This window comes from Montipora capricornis, chromosome 8 (assembly GCF_036669925.1).
Source record: "Montipora capricornis isolate CH-2021 chromosome 8, ASM3666992v2, whole genome shotgun sequence".
NCBI classification, from domain to species: domain Eukaryota; kingdom Metazoa; phylum Cnidaria; class Anthozoa; order Scleractinia; family Acroporidae; genus Montipora; species Montipora capricornis.
The window spans coordinates 6,125,014-6,147,513 of NC_090890.1; the positions used below are offsets into that span (position 1 = coordinate 6,125,014).

Genomic DNA, 22,500 nt, shown 5'->3' on the forward strand with positions numbered 1-22,500 from the left:
GTTTGGAATGAAACAAAAAAGAGCACTATATTTGGAGACACTTTAAAATGAAAACAACAAATTTGCGCGAATAAAATCAAATATTGGTTTTTGAGGAGAAGGAAAAACCTCTCACCACTGTGCCATCCCTGCACTAACGTGACTATACTAATAGTTCAACCAATAAGAAATGCTTGCCATTCAAGCGAACTGTAAAATGGAATTCGGATGAGGGTGGCTGATGTGTAGCTAACTGAGGACCAATATGATAATGAGTTCTTCCTGAGCAAAATGCTATTAGAGGAGGTGCTAAAGAGTCATGGAAAGCAACAGTCAAGCCAAATAGGCAACCAGCAGAATTGAAAGTAGACACAGGCTAACGTAATTTGCTAATGGAATCAGAGAACTTTTACACAAGGTAAACCAGTGGACATGGGGAAACGAGCAGCAGAGAAAGTTCAAACAAATCAAAGCTGACCTCACTCAAGTCCCAGTACTGGCCCGGTACGACCCAAACAAGGAAACTAAAGTAGCAGGAGATACCTTATCTTACGGCCTAGGCGGAGTAATCCTTCAGCTTCAACCAGACAATTCCTGGCCGATATCATTTCTTTCAAGAGCAATGACGCCGACAGATGCCAGGAATTCTTTGCCTTTAAATTAAAAAAAGCTGAATATTTAAGAGAATTTAAGGATCAATTAAAATCCTATCTACACCAGAAGGATGTTTTTTACATTTTCTTAATTTATTTTTCTTACTAGTTTGATAATTAATTTTATTTCCAGTTTATTATTGTACATGATTTCCACTCGTCTATGTATTTATGATTTTATCTGTTTAATTCTTATTGTATCTCAAAGTAACCCTTCCGTGAGCTCGACAGAAGTATTAATTTCCTGTTAAGGGCTCTCCTGTGAATACTTGTAGTCTTTTGTATTGCTAAACTATTACAGATTAACTGAGGAAGAGACATACTACTCAGCTGTGAACAGTCTGAAGCCAAGGCTTTGAAACAGTGACAAATAATAATGAGATTCAAGTTGTTTCAGTATGTTTTAGGAATTCTACACTTCAGTTCTTCGGTATAATAAGGTGGAGGACCCCATATTGAAATCAGTTTTAACGCTAGTGGATTTTCCAGGCGTAGCAGCTGAACAGTGGAACCACATTAGCAAGTTATTTTCATTGTCTGGTTCCGACTAACATTTTAATTTTGTGAATTCTTTTTTATCTTTTGGGTTGTCCTTGTCTTGACTCCTGTCAATACTTGTAGTCTTTTAGATTGCTTAACTATGAAAGATAAAGGATATTTTAACTTAGGAAGAGACATACTACTCAGCTGTGAATAGACTGAGGCCAACGCTTCGACACATTGACAAACAATAACGAAAATCAAGTTGTTTTGGTACACGTATGTTTTAGGAATTCTACACTTTATTGAGTTCTTCGGTATAATAAGGTGAAGGACCGCATATAGAGCGTTTTTACATGAGCCTGGGAGGCCATGTTGGTGTCCCAAAACAAAGGGACGACGGCCATGATGGTGTACCAAACTAATCCTCCGGGAATTGAACTCTATTTTTATGCAAATACTTTCTTTTGTTTCAGTTATCCAATATGGCTGCTGGTCATGTGAGTGAAAACGCTCTATTGAAATCAGTTTTAACGCTGGTGAATTTGCCAGGCGTAGCAGCTGAGGAGTGGTCCAACCACATTACTAAGTTAAGTTTGAGAAAACAAACTAGACAGATTTCCTTACGCTTTTAGAAGCGCTAATAGTTTCGTCTATCCAATCATGGTACTCCAGCGGAACAGTGGAACCACATCCCTAAGTTATGTTTGACAAAACAAACTTGACAGAATTCGTTACACTTTAGAAACGCTGATAGTTTTCTTTGTCCGATCATCTTAGTTCCGCCCTTCTTTTTTGCAAGTCAAATTTATACCCTGCTTACTCTTTTTTGCAACTGTCTGGTTCCGACTAACATTTTAATAATTTATTGTTATTTTTTTTATCTTTTGGGTTCTCCTGACCAGCTTACATCTGAATTCTCATTTATAAACTCGCATAAGTTATAAACTCGCATGCATTATGGTAACGCGTTTAGCTTGTTTAATTGTACTCTCAGAGGTTTTCGTACATTATACGATATCCAAGCTGCAAGGTAATTCGATAGTGCAATGGTGTCTGATACTGAATTTAAATACCAAGAAAAACAAAAGAAGGGTTAGGGTTAGAGTCAGCCAAAAAGAACAACAACATCACCAACACGGGAATCTTAACGAGTGATTTTGAATTTAGAGCAGATATCGCTCTGAACAAATAAACAAGATAAACAATTTTGATATAGGCATAAACATGCCCAAAACGTTCAAATCTTTCGACACCATGACATTATTGAGAAGACGACAAGTTATTGGCTGACGAAACATGTAGCAAACAAAACTGGCTGTTTTTATTTATTTATTTATTATTATTATTATTAATTTTTTATGATGAATATCTATTTTACATATAATTTCCACTAGTCTACGTATTTCTGATTTTATCTGTTTAATTCTTACTTATTGTATCTCGAAGTAACCCTTCCGTGAGCTCGAGGGAAGTCAGATTAATTTTCTGTTGAGGGTTCTCCTGTCAATAATTGTAGTCTTTTGTATTGCTAAACTATTAAAAATAAAGAATATTTTAAAGCGCTACTGCGACCAAAAAACAATTCTTCTATTTCTTTGGATTTTAAAACTATGTTAACTTAACACTAAGTAACCCAAGTTTTAAGTTCTGATTTTAAAAAGACCTGTTTATTTTAATTGGAATTTTGTTATCTATTGGTCCGCCATTACAAACTTTAAAATCTTGAGAGAGCTGGATCGAGGAGAAAATGACGTCAGAGACTCACTGGTTTAAGAATGCAAAGTGTGTGTAGGCGGCTGAATTAATATGCAGCCCGGGAGTTTCGGGCTTTCAGACTTTTAAAGTCGTCTTTTGCATATAAAATAAGTTGCGTTTACATGCTGAAAATTTAAGCTAGTGAGTTAATGACTTCTCTTTTCGCTAGATCCAATCCTCTGAGGTCCAATCGGTCAGTTTTCAACGTGAGTAATGGCGGACCGTGAAATCCAAACCGTACACTCAAAATAAACTGCCCTTGGATAAAAATCAAAGCTCACATTTTTACCAGTCAGGTGTTAAGCGAACACGCTTTCAAACTCTTAAGAAAAAAAGAAAATGTTTTTTTGATCATAGTAGCACTTTAACTGAGGAAGAGACACACTACTCAGCCGTGAACAGCCTAAGGCCAAGGCTTTGAAACATTAACAAATAATAATGAAATTCAAGTTATTTCAGTATGTTTCAGGAATTCTACACTTCAGTCCTTTGGCATAATAAAGTGGAGGACCAAATATTGAAATCAGTTTTACTCTGGAGGATTTTCCAGGAGTAGCAGCTGAACAGTAAAACCACATTACGAAGTTTTGTTTGAGAAAACAAACTTGACAGATTTCCTTACACTTTTATAAGCTGATGTGATTTTAAATTAGTGCAGATATCATTCTGTACAAATGAACAAGACAACCAATTTTCATATAGGGATAAACATGTGCAAAAAGTTCAAATCTTTAGACACTACGACATTGAGAAGACAAGTTATTGGCTGACGAGACATGTAGCAAACAAAGCCCTTCTGTTTAATGTTTTTCTAGTTTATTACTGTACATAATTTCCACTAGTCTATGTATTTATGATTTTATCTGTTTAATGAGTCTTACTTATTGTATCTCCAAGTAATCCTTCCGTGAGGGAGGTATTAATTTCCTGTTAAGGGTTCTCCTGTCAATACTTGCAGTCTTTTGTATTTGCTGAACTATTAAAGATAAAGAATATTTTAACTGAGGAAGAGACATACTACTCAGATGTAAACAGACTGACGCCAAAGGCTTTGAAACATTGACAAATTTCAAATTTCAAATTAATGTTTTTCTAGTTTAATACTGTACATAATTTCCACTAGTCTATGTATTTATGATTTTATCTGTTTAATTCTTACTTATTGTATCTCCAAGTAATCCTTCCGTGAGGGAGATATTAATTTCCTGTTAAGGGTTCTCCTGTCAATACTTGCAGTCTTTTGTATTTGCTGAACTATTAAAGGTAAAGAATATTTTAACTGAGGAAGAGACATACTACTCAGCTGTAAACAGACTGAGGCCAAGGCTTTGAAACATTGACAAATAATAATGAATTTCAAGTTGTTTCAGTATGTTTCAAGAATTCTACATCTTAGTTCTTCGGTATAAATAAGGTGGACGACCCCATATTGACATCAGTTTTAACGATGGTGAATTTTCCACGCGTAGCAGCTGAATAGTGAAACCACATTACTAAGTTATGTTTGAGAAAACAAACTTGACAGATTTGCTTACACTTTTAGAAGCCTTTGTGATTTTAAATTTAGTGTAGATGTCATTCTGAACAAATTCACAAGATAAACAATTTTGATATAGGATAAACATGTCCAAAAAGTTCAAATCTTTAGACGCTATGACTTTGAGAAGACGACAAATTAATAACGTACGAGATAAGTAGAAACCAAAATTGACTGCTTTTTTTTTACTGTGGTGTAAATTTATTGGATTGACAAAGCCATTTTCTTGAGACGTTGCTCTAAAATGACCGATGAACTGAGTTCTCGCAGTCTCTTTATAACTATTGTGGAGGTTTTCTCGATACTAACGTTAAACGTTTTTTCGCTGACAGGAAACACGTTTGTCTGCATCGCAGTTTTCAAGAACGTTCGACTTCGGTCAATTACTAACTTGTACATCGTTGCCCTAGCAGTAAGCGATCTGCTGTCCGCCATTTTTGTAATGCCCTTCGTTTGTGGTGTGCTTTTAACCAGTAAATGGGTTTTCGGTGACCTGGTTTGCCAATTTAACGCTTTCTTCAGCTTGTTTGTGATGTACGTTTCCCCCGTAACGATGGGTCTGACGGCCGTGAATCGGTATGTGAGGATGTGCAAGCCAGACGAGATTTACAGGAAATGGTTTTCAAAGAGGAAGTCTATTGCTTTCCTCATGTGCGTGTGGATCGTTGTTGCTTGCTACGTTGCCGTTCCGCGGTTTGCAGGTTTTCAAGAGCACCAGTTTATTCCAGGGTATGCGCATTGCTCCATCGAACATCCCAGCTATGCTGGGAAAATGATTCATTACTGCATTGTCCTCATTCTCTTCTTTTTGACACCTCTGATAACAACTGCTTTTTGTTACCGAAAAGTCGGGAAGATGATACGCCAGCACAACGAAAATGCTTCAACTAATATTCAGGAAGGCGTTAACACTGGTATTAGCAGGCACGAAATAAATATCAGTAAATCCCTTTTTGCAGTCGTGTTTGCCTTTATGGTATGTTGGGTACCATTTTGGATACTTGTAATCTTACGACGTTTTTTCTTTGTGGAAAAAATGCCTCGAAATGTCGAACTCTTGTGTATGTTTTTCCTCTATTTGTCCAACACAATAAACCCATTCGTGTATGCCGGAATGAATTCCGCTTTCAGACGTGAATTTCGCAAGCTACTCCTATGCAAACGATGTCGTAAAGATATCATTGTATATGGCAAAGAAGGAGCGAACACAGAAGAGGTGAACACGCACAGGAACGTAGCAGATAAGGCTCAAGTTGGACAGACAACACCACTGTAGATATAACACTGTTTTCCCGAAGGCTCAACTTTTACGTAATGCAGATCCAGTAATTTCTCTTTGGTCTTGATCAAAATTTTACTTGTTTCCACTCATAGATATCGGTTAACTTCTATTTGACTCATGCTTCGTTTAACAAAATCAGCATGCAGTCGACCGATGAATTTTATTCTTGCCCGCATTGGGAACCTCGGTTCTTGATGCGACCACAACTGTACTCATCTCGTGGGGCACACTCGAGGAATGAATTTTGTTGAGGGTGTCATCAGATGTGGTTTGAAGGATTTTTAACTCGGACCCCGCAAAAAGCAAACGTGCTTGCAATGATAAAAAAATCAAAGTACACTCTGCCTTACCTGAAAAAGCAGGTTTTTTAAAGCATGTCAGATGCAGAGTAAAAGTAAAATAACAGCTAGACTCCTTGCCTTGAAACGTCTTGTCTTTAGAAGATATAGAAAAAAAAATGGATAGAAGGGACTCAAAGGTTTTAAGAACTATGTGCCAGTTGTCAATAAAAGTACAACAAAAGAAGAACAACAGAACAGTATTCTTTGAAGTTGAAGAGTTGTCAATGATCAAAAGTTACCCAACACATTGTGATGTAGAGGCAACGCATCGAGACACCGTTCAAGTCAATAAATGGGAACTCACAGCCGAAATGCAAAATATCTGCGACGCCATTATACGACGGGAAGCGCCTGGTCTTGTAAGAGGTTGAAGACGGAAGGAACGAAAAATCAAACATGTGACCAGAATTAAGGAACAAAACGCAGCAACTGCCTTGCCCACTTCGACTAACCAAACGAAGGAAGACTACTAACATCTAGCCATACCTCTTACTTAATTATCTCCTCCTTATCGGAAACCTTTACATTTGAAACTGCAGAGGAATCAAGTAATCCCAAATTTTAATGGCTTTAAATGTAAGGCTTTTGGAATATGAATCTGAAGTTTACATAGGGCGTTATGGTAATATATAAGAGACTCTAAGGCACAATTCGGTGGGTCTTCAGAATCTTTTAGTGTAATGGTTATTTTTGGGGGGTGGGAATTGTAGTTATGGTTAGTTTTGTAAGTTCTGTAACTGTAATTAGTGCTCCTTTCAATACTAATACTTCTGGTAGGATTGTAAATAGTGTCGTCAATAATACGATAGGCATTGTAAGTAGTGTGAGCATAGTTAATAGAGGGGAATGGTTTGGAAGCTCGGCAAACATCAAATGAGCAAACAAAGATGCCAAGATTTAGGTTGGAAAGTCCACGACCGTGCACAATCTTTTGTTTTGCGCTCATACATTATGCATGAATTACGTAACCAACACGTTTCCATTGGTTAGTTCCTCAGTACGGAGGAAACAACTATTGTGTTTTGTGCACGGTCAAGACCAGAAAAGAGAACAAAAACCTACAACAAAGAAAGTTGTCGGGTTTCATAACCATTCCCCTCTATTAACTATGGTGTGAGTTGTAAATAATATTGTAATTCAAAAATAAAAATTAAAAAAATGCTAACGTCTATCACTAATTTTTCTCGCGGATGCAAAGTTCACGAAGTGTTTGCATTCCTCAATCATAAGGCGCAAGAAAATAACATTATGACGTTACACGACAGGAAACTAATGTCGATACCGGGAGATCTGCACTGTATTCACGTTGCGTTGAAAACACCTATATTACTGATATTTCGCATCTCTTCCAATGGCTCACCACCGTCGAGATAAAGAAAGATTCTTGCTGAACAATTGACCAAGCAACTCAGGAAGAGCTTCGGGAACTGTAAATTGCATTAATTAAAATGTTGAATGCCTACGGTAGAAAATTTTGAAGCGCTTACTTATCGCTTACTTTTATTTTGAAAAAATTTGAATTCATTTAATAAACTGCTGAGCTTTATATAATAAAATGAATTCCGAGTTCTTTTTTGACAACGAACTGAAGAAGCACAACCTACCTGTAACCATATCCTTAGCCTTGTTTGACGGTCCACAGTAAATAACTTGTGTTATTACCTTAGGAGCTCCTTCCTCGGTTTTTCCCGGGCCTTTTCCCCATACCTTGTACAATTTCGAACTTTCATTTCTTTTTGCGAACCAGTAAGCTATGTGCACGGCAGTGACAGTTTTACCCATTCTCGGAGACCCAGGGGCAGATCGCAGAGGCAAGGGAAAGTCAAAACGGGCGAAAGAAAATGGTGACGAAGGAAAACATAGTAGCGCGAGAAGAGCCCCTGGGGACAAGTTCTTACCAGACCAGTTCCAAACAGCAGAGGTAATCCTCAATTCTGATTGGTGCCAGAAATTCTTTGTGTTTTTCTGCCCAATCAGAGGTCAGCAGACCGTGAAGTCGTTTCGTGTCTTCTTACACGGAAATCACTTGATCGCCATACTCGTCTTACAGTTCGTTTGGCAAGGTTTTGCTCGAGGAGAAAGTCTCAATCACAGCACAAAATATACAGGGAATCGTTCGGAATATCGGCGGAGAAATACGCTGGACCTTTCGCAGGTATTGGTACAGTAGCGTATTTCCAAGTGTGCGAGATTTGTTTAAAGATGTCCTCACCGATTCACCTAATAAAATAGCAGCGATTACTTTTGATCTGACAATTATTTTTATTCTGCCCCCTTATCCTGGTCGAGGTATTTCTAGAAATCCTACAGGAATTGCGGTGGCAATAACTTTTGCTAATCTCGAGAAATTATTGATCGCACGGGCTACACGCAGCACGACTTTATTTAAATGCGCGCCAAATTAAATTCAACGCGATCGAGCTCATGTTCTCTTCACGATATTGTTCACGATGAGCCAACCGAAAGAAACAGTTCAGTGACGCCTGTTGTCGAGTGCGTTCTTACGTTTTTGTTAACAAACAGAGACAGCGAAACCTTTATGGTAAATCTTTGAGAATATTTGAAGAGGCTTTCGATCAAACTTATAAGTCCACGCAGATGATGGTCTTTCTGGTGCATTGTGCGACACCTGTCACAAAAGGCTGGAATCAATCTGGAAAAAAAAAAGGTCGTCATTTGCCATTTCAGCAAAGCACTTGTTGAAAAGGAGACATCCCCTTTATCCTTTAACACCGAGGCAAGATGCAGAAACTGCTTGTCACAGTGACATGGAAAAAGGTTATAGAATTCCCTTTGAAAATGTACCAATTAAGCCAATTCCACCATCCTCGGTGATGTATTGTCCTGGTTAGTTGAAAAATCACCATGAGGAAAGCACCCAAACACCAAAATCAAGTTGCTACTGCTTTCCAAAATCAAGCAAAGGAATATCTGTCAAGGTATACACAATTCCAATAATTCTGTTACAGTATACATACAAACACTGTATGTTGATGTAGAAGCCCATGTTTTATTATACTGACAGTGTACTAGAAAATGAAATTTGCCGTTGTTGTAATGACATATCCTTAAGTTTCAAGTTTTTTACAAATTACTTAGTTTAACTTTTTACAAAACATGCCATATCCTTATCCTTTAGGAGGTTTCAGAACAGATGTTCCGCCAAGTGCTCCAGCTTATTGTCACACATGCCACCTGAGCCGCTCCAGAGGATCATAAATGAATCAAGATTAATACAACCAGAAATAGTTTGTTAGATTTGGTCAGGTTTATCTCAAAAGTTCGTCCAGCATCCTTCCCTAATTTGTTTGGAAACAAGTGAGAAGTGTTATTTTGCATTCTTCCAGTGGAATTTTTTTCATCTTTCAGCTTTTTCAAAAATATTTCAAATTCTTCTTCAGTTTATAGTTCTTTCTCACATCACGTGCTGGGTCACAGAATTATGATATGGTTTCAAAATCTAAAAAAACAAAATACTGCTCACTGAATTGGTTTTGAGATACTTTTCAAGCAACAAGTTTTAGAGGGCCTTTGAGCAGCACTGTACCATTAGCATAGCAGCAGTTGGGACCCAGTAAACACCCTTTAAAACATTGCCTTGCAATAGTATTACACAGGTATGAAGCTGTAGCCCTTTTGTAAAGATTGGAGTAATCTTTTTCCCATTCCTTAAACTGAGAAAATAATTTCTCTTTTCATCAGTGACCACATTTCTGTCATGCTGTAGAGTGCTCTTTACCTCTTCCAACAATTGTCTATCTAGATTAATGCTGCAGTGACATTTTGCATTTCGCCTGAGTATAATATTTATGCTGATTTCAAAACCCAAGCAGCTGGATACAGTTGAACAACAACAATAATAGTAATAATATTATCATTATTATTATCATTATCATTAACATCATTGTTGTCGTTGTTCAACATACTTGTACTATAGAAAGAGTATGCGGTTTCCTTCTTTCTGTGGGAAATATGAAAATAGTACATAAATCAGTTACTAATGGTTCATTTTTTGAGGTCCTATTTTGTTTCCCTAAACTGAAATATTGTGCTACTTTTTCTGATGTGTCCAATAACACTGACACATTAATAAAAAATATTGCACGAATGTGAAATAATTATTATAAGTTGTCACATTTTTGGGATCTTTGATTTAAAGAGAAATATCAAGGTTAAGATTTTATATTTGCAGAGGTACAACTCAGATTATGTACTATATGGATCCAAACTCCGTTTTACTATTGGAGAAGATTTCTTTCAGCATTGTTTTAGAAACCTCAGGCCTCCGTTGTTGTTATTACTGTCGAACACATGCACAGCACACTCTTGTATGAAATAAGAAATAGCAAACAAAAATTTCCTTAGAGCAAAATTAATGTTGCTTGAGAACATTAATGACAACCCAACTTACGGTGCTCATAAAATATTCACAATCTCTTTCCTGTATTCTTTGCAACTGTCTTTAATCTTTTTTCAGGTTCAGATTATCTTCCATTATCCAAGTAAAATTGCCTCAAAGGAATTGCCAGCACATTTGCACAGCCTGGGTATTGCCCTTTGCAAGGCTATTAAAGAACACATCAGCTGTTACTTTGGCAGCATTCAGAAGCAAACGTTTTCTCTGGAGATCAGCAAAATTTCAGCCACAGCAATTGATGCAAGAAATCTAGAAATACCTCGACTAAGAAAAGAAGATCAAAAGTAATCGCTGCTATTTTATTAGGTGAATCGGGGAGGACATCTTTAAACAAATCTCACACACTTGGAAATACGCTACTGTACCAATACCTGCGAAAGGTCCAGCGTATTTCTCCGCCGATATTCCGAACGATTCCCTGTATATTTTGAGCTGTGATTGAGACTTTTCTCCTCGAGCAAAACCTTGCCAAACGAATCAAGGCGAGTATGGCGATCAAGTGATTTCCGTGTAAGAAGACACGAAACGACTTCACGGCCTGCTGACCTCCGATTGGGCAGAAAAACACAAAGAATTTGTGGCACCAATCAGAATTGAGGATTACCTCTGCTGTTTGGAACTGGTCTGGTAAGAACTTGTCCCCAGGGGCTCTTCTCGCGCGACTATGTTTTCCTTCGTCACCATTTTCTTTCGCCCGTTTTGACTTTCCCTTGCCTCCGCGATCTGCCCCTGGGTCTCCGAGGATGAGTTTTACCAGTACCTGATTGAATGTAAAGCACATGATGTCAACGCGAATGTCCTTGGCAATAAAAAAGAGTAAATCTTCAATTTTAAAGTTAGCGAACATTCATAATTCGGAGATGGGCTGTTTAGGATGACAAGAATGACATCAGTTTTGACAACCTGAGTGGAAGTTATCTTAATTAATTAAAACTCTTTTTCTCCAGGGGGGCCTCAAACCGATACGCCGGCTTATCGGCTTTCGTAGGATTTGTTGAATGCCGCAATTTTCACCGATCGCTGTGAAATTTAGCGTGTTTACTGGGGAGATATGGCGCCAATTTCCCTGAAAAAGCTTTGTAGCTTTCATTACGCCAACACAACGGGCATTCTACTTCAGGCAATAGGCCTTTTTACAGTTCCCGGCGCCATCTTGGAATCGAAGCCGCGCAAACATCATTTCGAGGCTCGCGTTGAGTCTCATTTCGTATCTGGTATGTGTTTAACAAAGAATCTACCCTCATCTTTGCTTTTTGTTCGCTTTTGTCCTGTTTTTTTGCGATACTTTTCGATAATGAACAGCAGTAACACCCACCAAGATACTCCTCCGTCGACTTCGAAGAAAAGAGGGAAACAGTGTGCCGTTTACGGCTGTCACAACTGCTATTACAATGACAAAGGGCTTTCTGCTGGTTATCATTTTTTCAGTTTTCCAACCGACCCCAAGACCAGAAATCGCCGGTGTAACCTCATAAAGCGGCAACATGGAAAGGATGACTTCAATGTAACTGCTGCAACTATTGTTTGCAGTGAACATTTTAGACAAGGAGATATTATAAGAAAATTGTCAGGCCGCTGGGACTTGAAGAAAGGTATGTGAAATGCATAAACAGATACAAAAACTTCATGGCAAATATTTCATTACGGCTCCATATGCTAAATTCTTATTTGTTCCTTTGTACATAAATCATTTAAAATTGTAATACTATATAGCTTTCGACTGATGGCTGGCTTTTCACATTGAAGGAAAATATCATAGTTGTTACGGATACCAGTGGATTACTGTTGTGCGTCATTGTACCTTATTCATTAGTTTCATATAAATGTACTGAGATCAAAAACAGTTTAACTGACATTTATAGTTTAACATTTTTCGTAACTTTATGAAAACGACCATTAGCACCACAACATGTTCATTTATTATGGTCATGTAATTAGTTTTTATTTTTTATTGCATTTTTGTTTTAAGGTGCTGAGCCATCCCAGTTTTCATGGAGCGTGCCAAAAAAGTCTCGAAAAGCTCCTGTAGCGGCGGAACTGCTACATTGGGACCTTACGATGTACCATATAACATACGACAACAACTCAGTTTACTTGAAAATCCACAGAGATTCGTTTACATGCAGTCTTGATACAATGATACGATGGGATGGCGGTAACAAAAACTATAGGAAAACACAAAACCTAGCATTACAAAGCGCACTAGGGGCGAATATGAAAATACAATAAAACAAGGAACAAATCATTTAAAATGAACAGAAAAAACTCACATCTGTGTCCTAATATCCTCGCGACGCCTTATAGAAACCTTAATCCGTAAACAGTGAGTCCTTGGTACCGTAAACTGAGTGAGAACCTTAACTTAACTATCCTACTAAAACCTTCAGCTCAAAAACAATTCACCACAGTGTCAACTCGCGTGGTCATCCGGGACCCCGGCAAGGTCCAGACCACCGCAATGCAATAAAACGTCACACAAAAAGGAAATGTCACGCACGATTCTGCTGCAACATTCCCGGCCCCTAAACGTCTGAGGGGCGTTTACTTCTCTTGATCTCCTTCCTGTTCCTCCTTTAGCAGAATTAGGACAAGCTTGTTGACTGGTCTTCTCATTGTAGCTTCTCGCGTTTTGACGACAGCAGACCTGACGAAGCCTTGTGAATCCGGCTCCACTCGCACAACAAGGGCCAGCGACCAGGCATTACGCGGAACATTCTCTTCTCGGATTACCACGACATCCCCTTCAACCAGGTTTCGCTGAGGATGTTGCCATTTGTGCCTTTCCTGCATCACAACGAGGTACTCCTTCTTCCACCGAGACCAAAATAGATTTGCTAAATACTGTACCCTTCGCCACCACCGACGCATATACACATCACAGCTCTGAAACTTGCCTGGTGGTGGTAATATCACAGTTGACTTGGTTGTCAAGATGTGGTTGGGAGTAAGCAGCTCAAGGTCGTTAGGCTCGCCAGAGACTGTCGTCAGGGGTCTTGAATTAATGATTGCCTCCACCTCACACATTAGGGTCCGAAACGATTTCTCATCTAAGCAATGACCATATTCTGCCATTAATCCAGCGAGAACTTTCCTTGTGGTCTTGATCTGTCGCTCCCAAACGCCACCCATGTGGCTGGCGGCGGGTGGGTTGAAGATCCAGTCAATGTTTTCCTTCTTGAGTTTGGCGTGGATCTCTTCATGATCCATTTCTTCTATGGCCTGGAGCAGCTCGTTTCGTGCGCCAACAAAGTTTGTACCGTTATCACTCCTTATTTCTCTGACAGGACCACGGCGGGCGATGAAGCGCCGGAGTGCTTGAATAAATGAACTTGACTCAAGAGAACTTGCAACCTCAATATGGACTGCTCGGCTAACCAAACACGTGAAAAGAGCGCCGTATCTCTTCATTTCCTTGCGCCCCTCCTTGATAATGAAGGGCCCAAAGTAGTCAACACCAGTGTAAATAAATGGTGGTGCTGGGGAGATTCGATTCTTGGGTAAGTCTGCCATCTTCTGTACACCTGGACTGCTGTAATTGCGACGGCAGAAGACACACTTTGATATCACCTGGCGCACTGCTGTATTCACTTTGATGATCCAATACTTCTCGCGTAGGCTTAAAATAACATGACCGCGCCCAGCGTGACCCAACCGTTTATGAGCATGACGGATGAGTAGCGTAGTGACATGACTTTTCGGTGGCAAAATCACTGTATGCTTCGTTTCGTGTGGCAAATCTGCACGCCTGAGTCTACCTCCAACTCTGAGGATACCGTTTTCTAAGAAGGGGTCAAGGCTCTGGATAGGACTGTTATTCTTCATACTTGCTTTCTTCCGTTTTTGCAGCTTCTCCTTGTCTAGGCTATTCTCATTTTCCAACTCTTGGAGGGCGTAGATTTCCTTACCAAATGCTAAGTCCTGGACAAATTTTAGGAAAGCGAACTCAGCGTCTACCAGGTCTTGCACGGTGAGGTGAGCAAGGCTCTTCAGTGTCCTTATGCTTAGCTGTTTTGGTTATTGAAGGCTTCCTTCGGTCTGCGAGGTTTTTGTCGTCTCTTGACACTCCTTCCTTGACATTCATACGTTCCTTACATCTCATTTGCAATATCTTCTTTACTCGCAGGAACACAGCTACAGCTGTCCTTAACTGATGCCAATCAGAGAAGTGGTATATCAGTTTGCTTGCAGCACTAGCTGACTGATTGACGATCACTACATTGCTTGAGGCCACGGTTGTCCCCTTTACTTCTGGGTCATCAGCTGGGACCTGGTTCACCATACCCGGTTGTCGAGGCCACCCAATCTCTGGTTTCCACAAAAAAGCTGGGCCTTGCAACCAACGCTTCCCTTCAATGAGAGCAAGTCCATTCAGTCCCCTGGAAGCATCATCTGCCGGGTTTTCCTTTGTGTATATGTACTTCCACTGATTTAAACGTGGGCAGTCGTGAATAAGCTGCACCCGATTTGCAACAAACACATGAAAGCGTTGCTTTTCATTGGCAATATAGCGCAACACAGTGGTGGAGTCCGTATGGTACACGAAATCAGGATTGCCGTCGACTTCTCTCTTCAACAATTCTCCAAGTCGAATTGAGACTGTAGCAGCCGTTAACTCTAAACGTGGAATCGTGACAGACTTGATGGGAGCAAGTCGTGCTCTGCCCATAAGGAAAGAACAGTAAATGCGATTGCTGTTATCGCGCAGTCGCAAGTAAGAAACAGAGCCATATCCAACAGAACTAGCATCGGAAAAAAGATGTATCTGCTGGGACACAACGGTTCCAAACTCTGCTGGCTCGACGCACCTATTAACCTTGAACTGTTCCAAAAGTAGTAGCTCACTTAACCATTTGTCCCATCTAACTTGGTACTGCTCAGGAACAGTGTCATCCCATCCCATCTCTTCGCGACAGAGGTCCTGGAGTATCTTGTTCGCTGGAAGCGTAAATGGCGCGGCAAAGCCCAGTGGATTATAAATTGAGGAGACTACTGACAATATTCCTCTTCTTGTTGGTGGCTTGTTATTAAGAACTATACGAAACTCGAAGGCATCAGATTCCACACACCACTGTACCCCGAGGGCACGTTCAACAGGCAAACGATCACTGCCGAGGTCAAGGTCTCTGGCTTCTTTAGAACGTTTCTCGGGCGGAATAGATTCCGAGACAGCACGGCTGTTGCTTATAAACTTAGTCAAGTTAAACCCTCCGTGTGCACATGCTTCACTAAGACCTTGGATCAATTCAATGGCAACTTGTTCATCTTTGACGGAACGAAGGCAATCGTCCACGTAGAAGTTTCGTCGGATGGTTTCAGCTACAAGTGATCCACTTTGGGATTCGGTGTCATTAGCCGTCTGCTTCAAGGCAAAGTTACAACAGCTTGGAGAGGAGGCTGCCCCAAAAAGATGTACCGTCATTTGATATTCTTGGATAGCCGATTCCAAATTTCCATCAGGCCACCAGAGGAATCTGAGGAAATCACATTGCTCATCAGGGACCCGTACCTGGTGGAACATGGCTTCTATATCTGCCATAAACGCAACACGATCTAGCCGGAAACGTGTGAGAACCCCGACCAAGGAATTAGTAAGGTCCGGGCCTTGCATCAATTGATCGTTCAAAGATGCACCTTCATACTTTGCGCTACAGTCAAAGACTACACGTATTTTGTGGGGCTTTTTAGGATGGTAAATTCCGTGGTGTGGTAGGTACCATGCCTTCCCGGGTTCAACTTCTAGACGGTCTTCCGGCACCTTTCTTGCATGTCCTCTTGATATCATCTCGTTTACAAAACTTACATAATCGTTTCTGTAATTTTCATCACGCAGCATCTTCTTTCTCTGCCACATCGCTCGTTTCAATGCTTGATCGCGATTGTTTGGCATCGTCGTTTGAGAATTTCTAAATGGCAATGGTATTACGTAATGACCATTATGATGTTGGATGCTTTGCTCTATCCCAGTAATGAACCTTTTTGTCCTCCCGGGAATAACTGTATTCGTCCGGACCAGACTTGCGGTCGTTAAAATCTAACTGGAACATTTGCTGAATGGCTTGGGGCGATATCATCTCCTTGACCGACTCTGCCTCTCGAACTGTGATTCTATGGCAAATAGCATTACTGGGGCATGGAGTGTCTCTTACATGCAGCGGTCCGGTCAGAGTCCAGCCATGACACAATTGCATTGCATAAGGCCCTTCGTCACCTCTTGGCACTACTTCTAAAGGTTCCAGTGCCGCAGGACAATTGCTACCAATCAGCAAGCCAATCTCTAAGTTCGGAATAAACTTGTGCATCCTTTCAGCGACACTTCGTAGGTGTTCCCACTGCTTCACCAATTCAGGGGTTGGGATTTGCTGTTCGGCTACAGGTATTTCCATTGTTGTGTAGGAGCGAGGTAATTCAACTGGGTTTCTATCTTCCATGTCCGTCACAACCAAACTGTCTACAACAGTGGTGGTCACAAGGCTTTGGCCATGCATGGTGCCAAGCTGTAATTCCGTCCTTTCACCCTTAACGCCAAGCTGTTCTTTAAGGTTCTCTGTTAAGAAACAGCCACCGCTGCCGTTATCATAGAAGGCATAAGTTGTAATGGTTTCAGCATTGCCTTTCCTCTTCACACGTACTGGCAAGATTGCGTGTAAAATGACTGATTCATTCAGTTTAGCAGCATGGCATGAAGCATTCTGAGGGTTAGTGCAGGCATTGTAGATATTCATGAGATGTTAAAATTAGTATTTTAGGCCTTCACAGATGAAGAGCCACATCCTTTTATGTGGATATACTGTGAATAAACCGTTATTATTATTATTATTATTATTATTATTATTATTATTATTATTATTATTATTATTATTACTGCCTTGTCATTCTCCTGCTTAGCAGGGCTGGTATTGTCCTTTTGTGGCAGCTGGAAGCCATCGATGTGAAGGGCAGAAGGATGCAGCCTGCCACAATGTTTGCACTTTCGTTTGTTTGAACAGTTCCTTGAGAGGTGATTTGTGCCATAACATCCAAAGCACATATTCTTTTCTCTCAAGAATGCTCTCTTAAGCTCCGGTGTTTTCCTATTAAATAGTTCGCAATCATCCAGATCATGAGCACGACTGCAAAGGTGACAGGATGGGCTTCCACGGTTATTAGTGGGCCCGGCCCCATCTGAGACTGGGGGCTTAACGGTTCCAGATGGATTTGTTGCAAAACTGCTTTCCTTGTATTTCCACGGGTTTTCCGGTTTCCTTGGCGGCATCTTAGCCCTACTGGGCAGTTCCCTTCCTTTATTCAATGGTTCCTTCACTTTGAGAGGTTTAACATCTTCCTTTCTCTTGTTCAAGGCCTCCCTTCCAAACACTGGATCATTGGCTGACTCCGATGCAGACTCAACAAATTCAGCAAGGTCGGCAAAACACGTTGCACCGTTCACCCTCTTCTTCTTCTTAAAGACTTGATCCCTCCATTTAGCTTGCAGGTTAGCAGGGAGCTTGGAGACTACAGCTTGCATGTTTGGTGCGTGATCGAGGACACGCATATACGAAATACTCTTCATGGCTATTGTGCATTTTTTCAAGAATATCGACAGCCGTTTCAGACCTTGGTTGTCATCAAATCTAATTGGAGACCATTGCAGGATCTTGTTAAGGTAAGCAGTAGAGATCTTGTATGGGTCCCCATATTCTTTCTGTAGTAGACGTCTGGCTTCCAGGTAACCTTCATCAGGACTCATATGTAAACATCCTTGAATAAGATCTGCAGGTTCACCCTCGAGATGCTGATTCAGGTAGTACAAAAGGTCAGCATTCGACGTCGCCTTGGAGTGAATACGAGCATCAAAGGCCATAATAAATGTGTTATACTCAATAGGATCTCCCTTGAACTTAGTTATGGTTGGCTGAGGCAATGTCATTGCAGCGGTCAACTGCTGGTGAGTTGCAATAATGGTTTCATTTTGTCTCTGTTGTAACTCTATTACACTCTGAAAGGTGCGCTCCACCAGCTGAGGTGACTGAATTTCAGAAATTCCGTGTGCAATTTCTTTGGGGTTTTTTGAACCATGACCAGTATATGATGTAGACGAAGTACCATCCGCAAATGTGGTAGGAATAAACTCTGCAGCCTTAGGATTAGATGCGGAAGTCTTGACAATGGAATCTGTAGCCGCACTGATTCTTGGGCCTTGCAGGGCGGACTTAGCCTGTGTCTCCGTTGTAGCTGGGGTTTGAGTAGTAGGAACGAATACTTCGGGCTTTAAAGTAACTTCATTGGGTAATGATGCCGCTACAGATGGTATCACAATCGGGGAAAAGGATGCAACAGCAGATGGTGGACTTGAACCACATGGGAGCGGGGGGTTATGCTCTCTGTTCAATTTCTCCAATGCTTTCCCCCTCGCTTCAGCCTTTACTATCTCAAGTTCTAACTCCAAATCCTCCTCTGCGGCTCTCAGGGCCTGTTTCTGTTTAAGCATTGATCTTTCAGCCTTCAGCTCTGCCAGACGAACTCTTTCCCGTTCTCTAGCAGACAAACGGGAGCTTGTTTTTGACGACCGTCTGGATCCCTTACTGCTAGCCCTTTCTAGCTGGTCAGTTAGGTGACTTTCGGCTTGTGATATCCACGCATATACTGGATGCAGGTACGCCATAATACCCTTGATTTTCTCATCATAATGAGCGTACTCTCGGTCTTTGGTTTCATCATCAGTTAGCTCCTTATAGTAGGCATGAAAGGTTTCTTTATAATGTTCGATTAAATCATTTAGATTAGCCAGCTCATTCTTCACTAGGTGTAAATTGTTGGAGTTGACCATAAGATCAGATACTTCAGTCCTTTTCCTTGACACAGCTCGGAAAGCGTTTATACGCTGTTGCTTAAGCCAATTAATTCGTTCTTCAAGGCCCTTTTCCGATGGATTTCGTTGCCGTGGGCCCAGTGAATCCCATGGTTGGGTAGCATCTTTTACATCGCTCGAAGTCTTTTCCACAGACTCGCTTTCACCATTCTTTTCTTCGAATTGCAGCACATTTGATTCGCCTGGAACATTAAAGTTGTCCGCGAGTTCCTGGTGACTAGATTCTGCCATACATGTGATGGAGTAATTTGCCGCTCTCTCGACGATTTCACAAGCAAAGTTCCACAATTAATACGACGAAAACCCGAAGAATTAAGGATCAACACAATACATTCCAATAACAATTTCCTTGGTAGATCTTGGAACGTCAGTATATAGATTTTTCGTTACGAAATGTAGCGGCGGAACTGCTACATTGGGACCTTACGATGTACCATATAACATACGACAACATCTCAGTTTACTTGAAAATCCACAGAGATTCGTTTACACGCAGTCTTGATACAATGATACGATGGGATGTCGGTAACAAAAACTATAGGAAAACACAAAACCTAGCATTACAAAGAGCGCTAGGGGCGAATATAAAAATACAATAAAACAAGAAACAAATCATTTAAAATGAACAGAAAAAACTCACATCTGTGTCCTAATATCCTCGCGACGCCTTATAGAAACCTTAATCCGTAAACAGTGAGTCCTTGGTACCGTAAACTGAGTGAGAACTTTAACTTAACTATCTTACTAAAACCTCCAGCTCAAAAACAATTCACCACAGTGTCAACTCGCGTGGTCATCCGGGACCCCGGCAAGGTCCAGACCACCGCAATGCAATAAAACGTCACACAAAAAAAAAATGTCACGCACGATTCTGCTGCAACAGCTCCTCCAAGGGGAACCCAAAATAAATTAACTTTAGCTCAGGAAATGGATGTTGCAGACTCCATGGAAGTTACTGAAGACTCAATATAATAATCATACCAGCACCACCTGAAACAGTTTCCACAGTCAGCAGCAGTCAATGTTCAAATTGATTTGGTAATGATCTGGATCCAACCAAAGCCTCTAAAGTTAATGTTGTTGAACAACCACAGAGGTAGATTACATTACTGGAACTTAAGTAAGCTGATCGTGAAAAAAAGTGGGCAGAGATGGAAAAAGGGAATGAGATTTTGCTGGAGCGCCAATTTTCCTTAGACAAAATAAAGGATGATAATTCAGCCATCCTATTTTCCTATTTTACACTGGGTTTCCTTGCTATGAAGCACTGATAAGTTTTTTCAAGTATCTTGAGCCAAAATTAGCGAAAATGCGGTACTGGAAAGGAAAACACTTAGTGAGGGAGAGGCAGCCTTATCAAGAGGATGAAAATAAAAATAAGCCTGGACCTTCCAGGAAATTAACATTTCTTGATGAATATCTTTTAGTATTGATGCGACTGAAGGCTGGATTATTTGTACAGGACCTTGCAGACAGGTTTGGTGTTAGTACAAGCCTTGTGTCCAGAATATGTATAACCTGGATCAATTTGTTGTACTTTGAACTCAAAGACCTTTTCCCTTTTCCATCACAAGAGTTGGTACGCAAAAACATGCCAGACGAGTTTGCTGAGTTTGCAACAACTAGAATAATTTTGGACTGTACAGAGATATTTATTCAGCGCCCCTCTGCCATGCTTGCGCAGTCTGAAACTTGGTCAGACTACAAGCACCACAACACTTGTAAGCAACTGGTGGGAGTCACACCAAATGGCCAAGTCACCTTTCTTTCAGACCTCTGGGGTGGGCGGGTGTCGGATAAACAGATAACAAGAGAAAGTGGAGTTCTAGATTTATTGAGTAGTGGTGACAATGTTATGGTTGACTGTGGCTTCGACGTAAAGGACATTTTCCCTGATGGTGTTACGGTTAATATGCCCCCTTTTTTAGCCGGACGAGATCAACTGACTGCATCAGAGACAGAGGAAACTATGACTTTCGCCTCTGTGCGAATAAACGTAGAGAGGGCAATTGGTAGGATAAAGACTTACCATATTTTGGATGGTAACTTACCCAACACTTTAAGCTCCTATGCAACGCAAATAGCCACAGTATGTGGACTATCGACAAATTTTCTTCCTCCATTGCTACCTCCCGCCAAACGAAAACCCTAAATTCCTTTTTTATTGACTGTATTTTGTTTACACACCTAAAATGATTTCTGGCATGTTTATCATTTTGCAACCCCTAGACAATCAGATGGGAGATAAAGCAACAAACACAAATTCAAGAAACTAGATAATTAAATTGCCAGTGTGGTTTCTTGAAGTTTAGTTTTGTGGTTTAGTCTCTCTCATGAATGGCTCTTAGCTACTGTTGCTTAACTCGGGGTTCTGTTATTTTAAGTGGAAAGGAGTATTGGTACTCTCCCAACACTATAAACCCATGACAAAATAAGTCTTAGTTTTATAAAGTTTTTAACTGTAACTAATGTAACACCCATCTGGCATTTCAAGTATTGTCAGTTCAAACTTTACTCAGTAGAAGTGCAAATTCATCCTGCAAGGTTATTTGCTTGTGTCATCAAGGTTCTTATGGATACATTCTTAGCACTGTTACATAAAAGGAAAAGTAACTCCTGTAGTAATAAATGATGTAAATTTACTACACAATAACTACTTACAATTGCCTTTGAAATCGCATTTTCAAACCACAATACTTGTGCAGCAATATTGGCCATATGGCAACCAACCTCCATGCAGGTATAGAATCTTACCCCGCTGCACTCGTCTGGTAACAAGCTCAGGGAAAAGAGCACGTCTGTAAAAGAAATCTATCTTTGGCAGGGAGTCACTGATCCAAGAGTTGTCCAAGTAAATTTTCTCCACAAATAGTGGTCTACTCTCTCCAAAGTATACTATAAGAATGATCCCTTTAAGATTCAAGTTAGAACAGTAGTTTTCAAACCAAAGATTGTTTTTGTTTTGTCCTCGAGTTGTGCTCTCCGTTTCATCTATCTCTTCTTGGGTGATTGTTAAGCCGGAAACATAGGAATCAATCACAGATTTAAAGTGCTCAGTATCAAAATCGTAATTGTCAGTAAAAGGCACAGACTCCGGTGCCTCGTTTGTCTCTTTAGAGTCTCACTCCTCTACACAGTTCGATATCATGTCATGGAACAAAAAAAATGAGATGGCAGGGAGACAATTTTGAAACTGTTTTTCTCT

General features: G+C 40.4%; 5 protein-coding genes and 1 pseudogene across 7 annotated transcripts in view; 2 read left to right on the forward strand and 4 right to left on the reverse strand.

Annotated features, from left to right (window-relative positions):
• The window catches only part of LOC138060557 (methyltransferase-like protein 22), a 342,269-nt gene extending 325,878 nt beyond the window's left edge, over positions 1-16,391 (reverse strand). For all 3 annotated transcript variants that reach the window (XM_068906389.1, XM_068906391.1, XM_068906388.1), the window contains exon 1: positions 16,381-16,391. The gene's annotated coding sequence lies outside the window, so the exon portion shown is untranslated. The remainder of the gene's footprint in view (positions 1-16,380) is intronic.
• Positions 4,562-7,354, forward strand: LOC138060437 (melatonin receptor type 1C-like). Its single transcript, XM_068906203.1, has one exon. It carries the CDS (start codon positions 4,652-4,654, stop codon positions 5,681-5,683), a length of 1,032 nt encoding a protein of 343 aa, XP_068762304.1. The 5' UTR covers positions 4,562-4,651; the 3' UTR covers positions 5,684-7,354.
• LOC138013615 (uncharacterized) lies at positions 12,989-14,269 on the reverse strand. The gene has a single exon (XM_068860710.1). It carries the CDS (start codon positions 14,267-14,269, stop codon positions 12,989-12,991), a length of 1,281 nt encoding a protein of 426 aa, XP_068716811.1.
• LOC138013616 (uncharacterized) lies at positions 14,391-16,334 on the reverse strand. Its single transcript, XM_068860711.1, has one exon. It carries the CDS (start codon positions 16,332-16,334, stop codon positions 14,391-14,393), a length of 1,944 nt encoding a protein of 647 aa, XP_068716812.1.
• Positions 16,392-20,603: 4,212 nt separating the features above from the next.
• On the forward strand, positions 20,604-21,447 carry LOC138060563 (uncharacterized). Its single transcript, XM_068906399.1, has one exon. The coding sequence runs from the start codon at positions 20,605-20,607 to the stop codon at positions 21,445-21,447; it is 843 nt and encodes a 280-aa protein (XP_068762500.1). The 5' UTR covers position 20,604.
• A 531-nt stretch (positions 21,448-21,978) lies between these two features.
• The window catches only part of LOC138013617 (uncharacterized), a 2,034-nt pseudogene continuing 1,512 nt past the window's right edge, over positions 21,979-22,500 (reverse strand).

Coding starts and splice junctions, on each gene's coding strand:
- LOC138060437 (XM_068906203.1), top strand. CDS start 4,652: ATGACCGATGAACTGAGTTCTCGCAGTCTCTTTATAACTATTGTGGAG.
- LOC138060563 (XM_068906399.1), top strand. CDS start 20,605: ATGCGGTACTGGAAAGGAAAACACTTAGTGAGGGAGAGGCAGCCTTAT.
- LOC138013616 (XM_068860711.1), bottom strand. CDS start 16,334: ATGCCAAACAATCGCGATCAAGCATTGAAACGAGCGATGTGGCAGAGA.
- LOC138013615 (XM_068860710.1), bottom strand. CDS start 14,269: ATGAAGAATAACAGTCCTATCCAGAGCCTTGACCCCTTCTTAGAAAAC.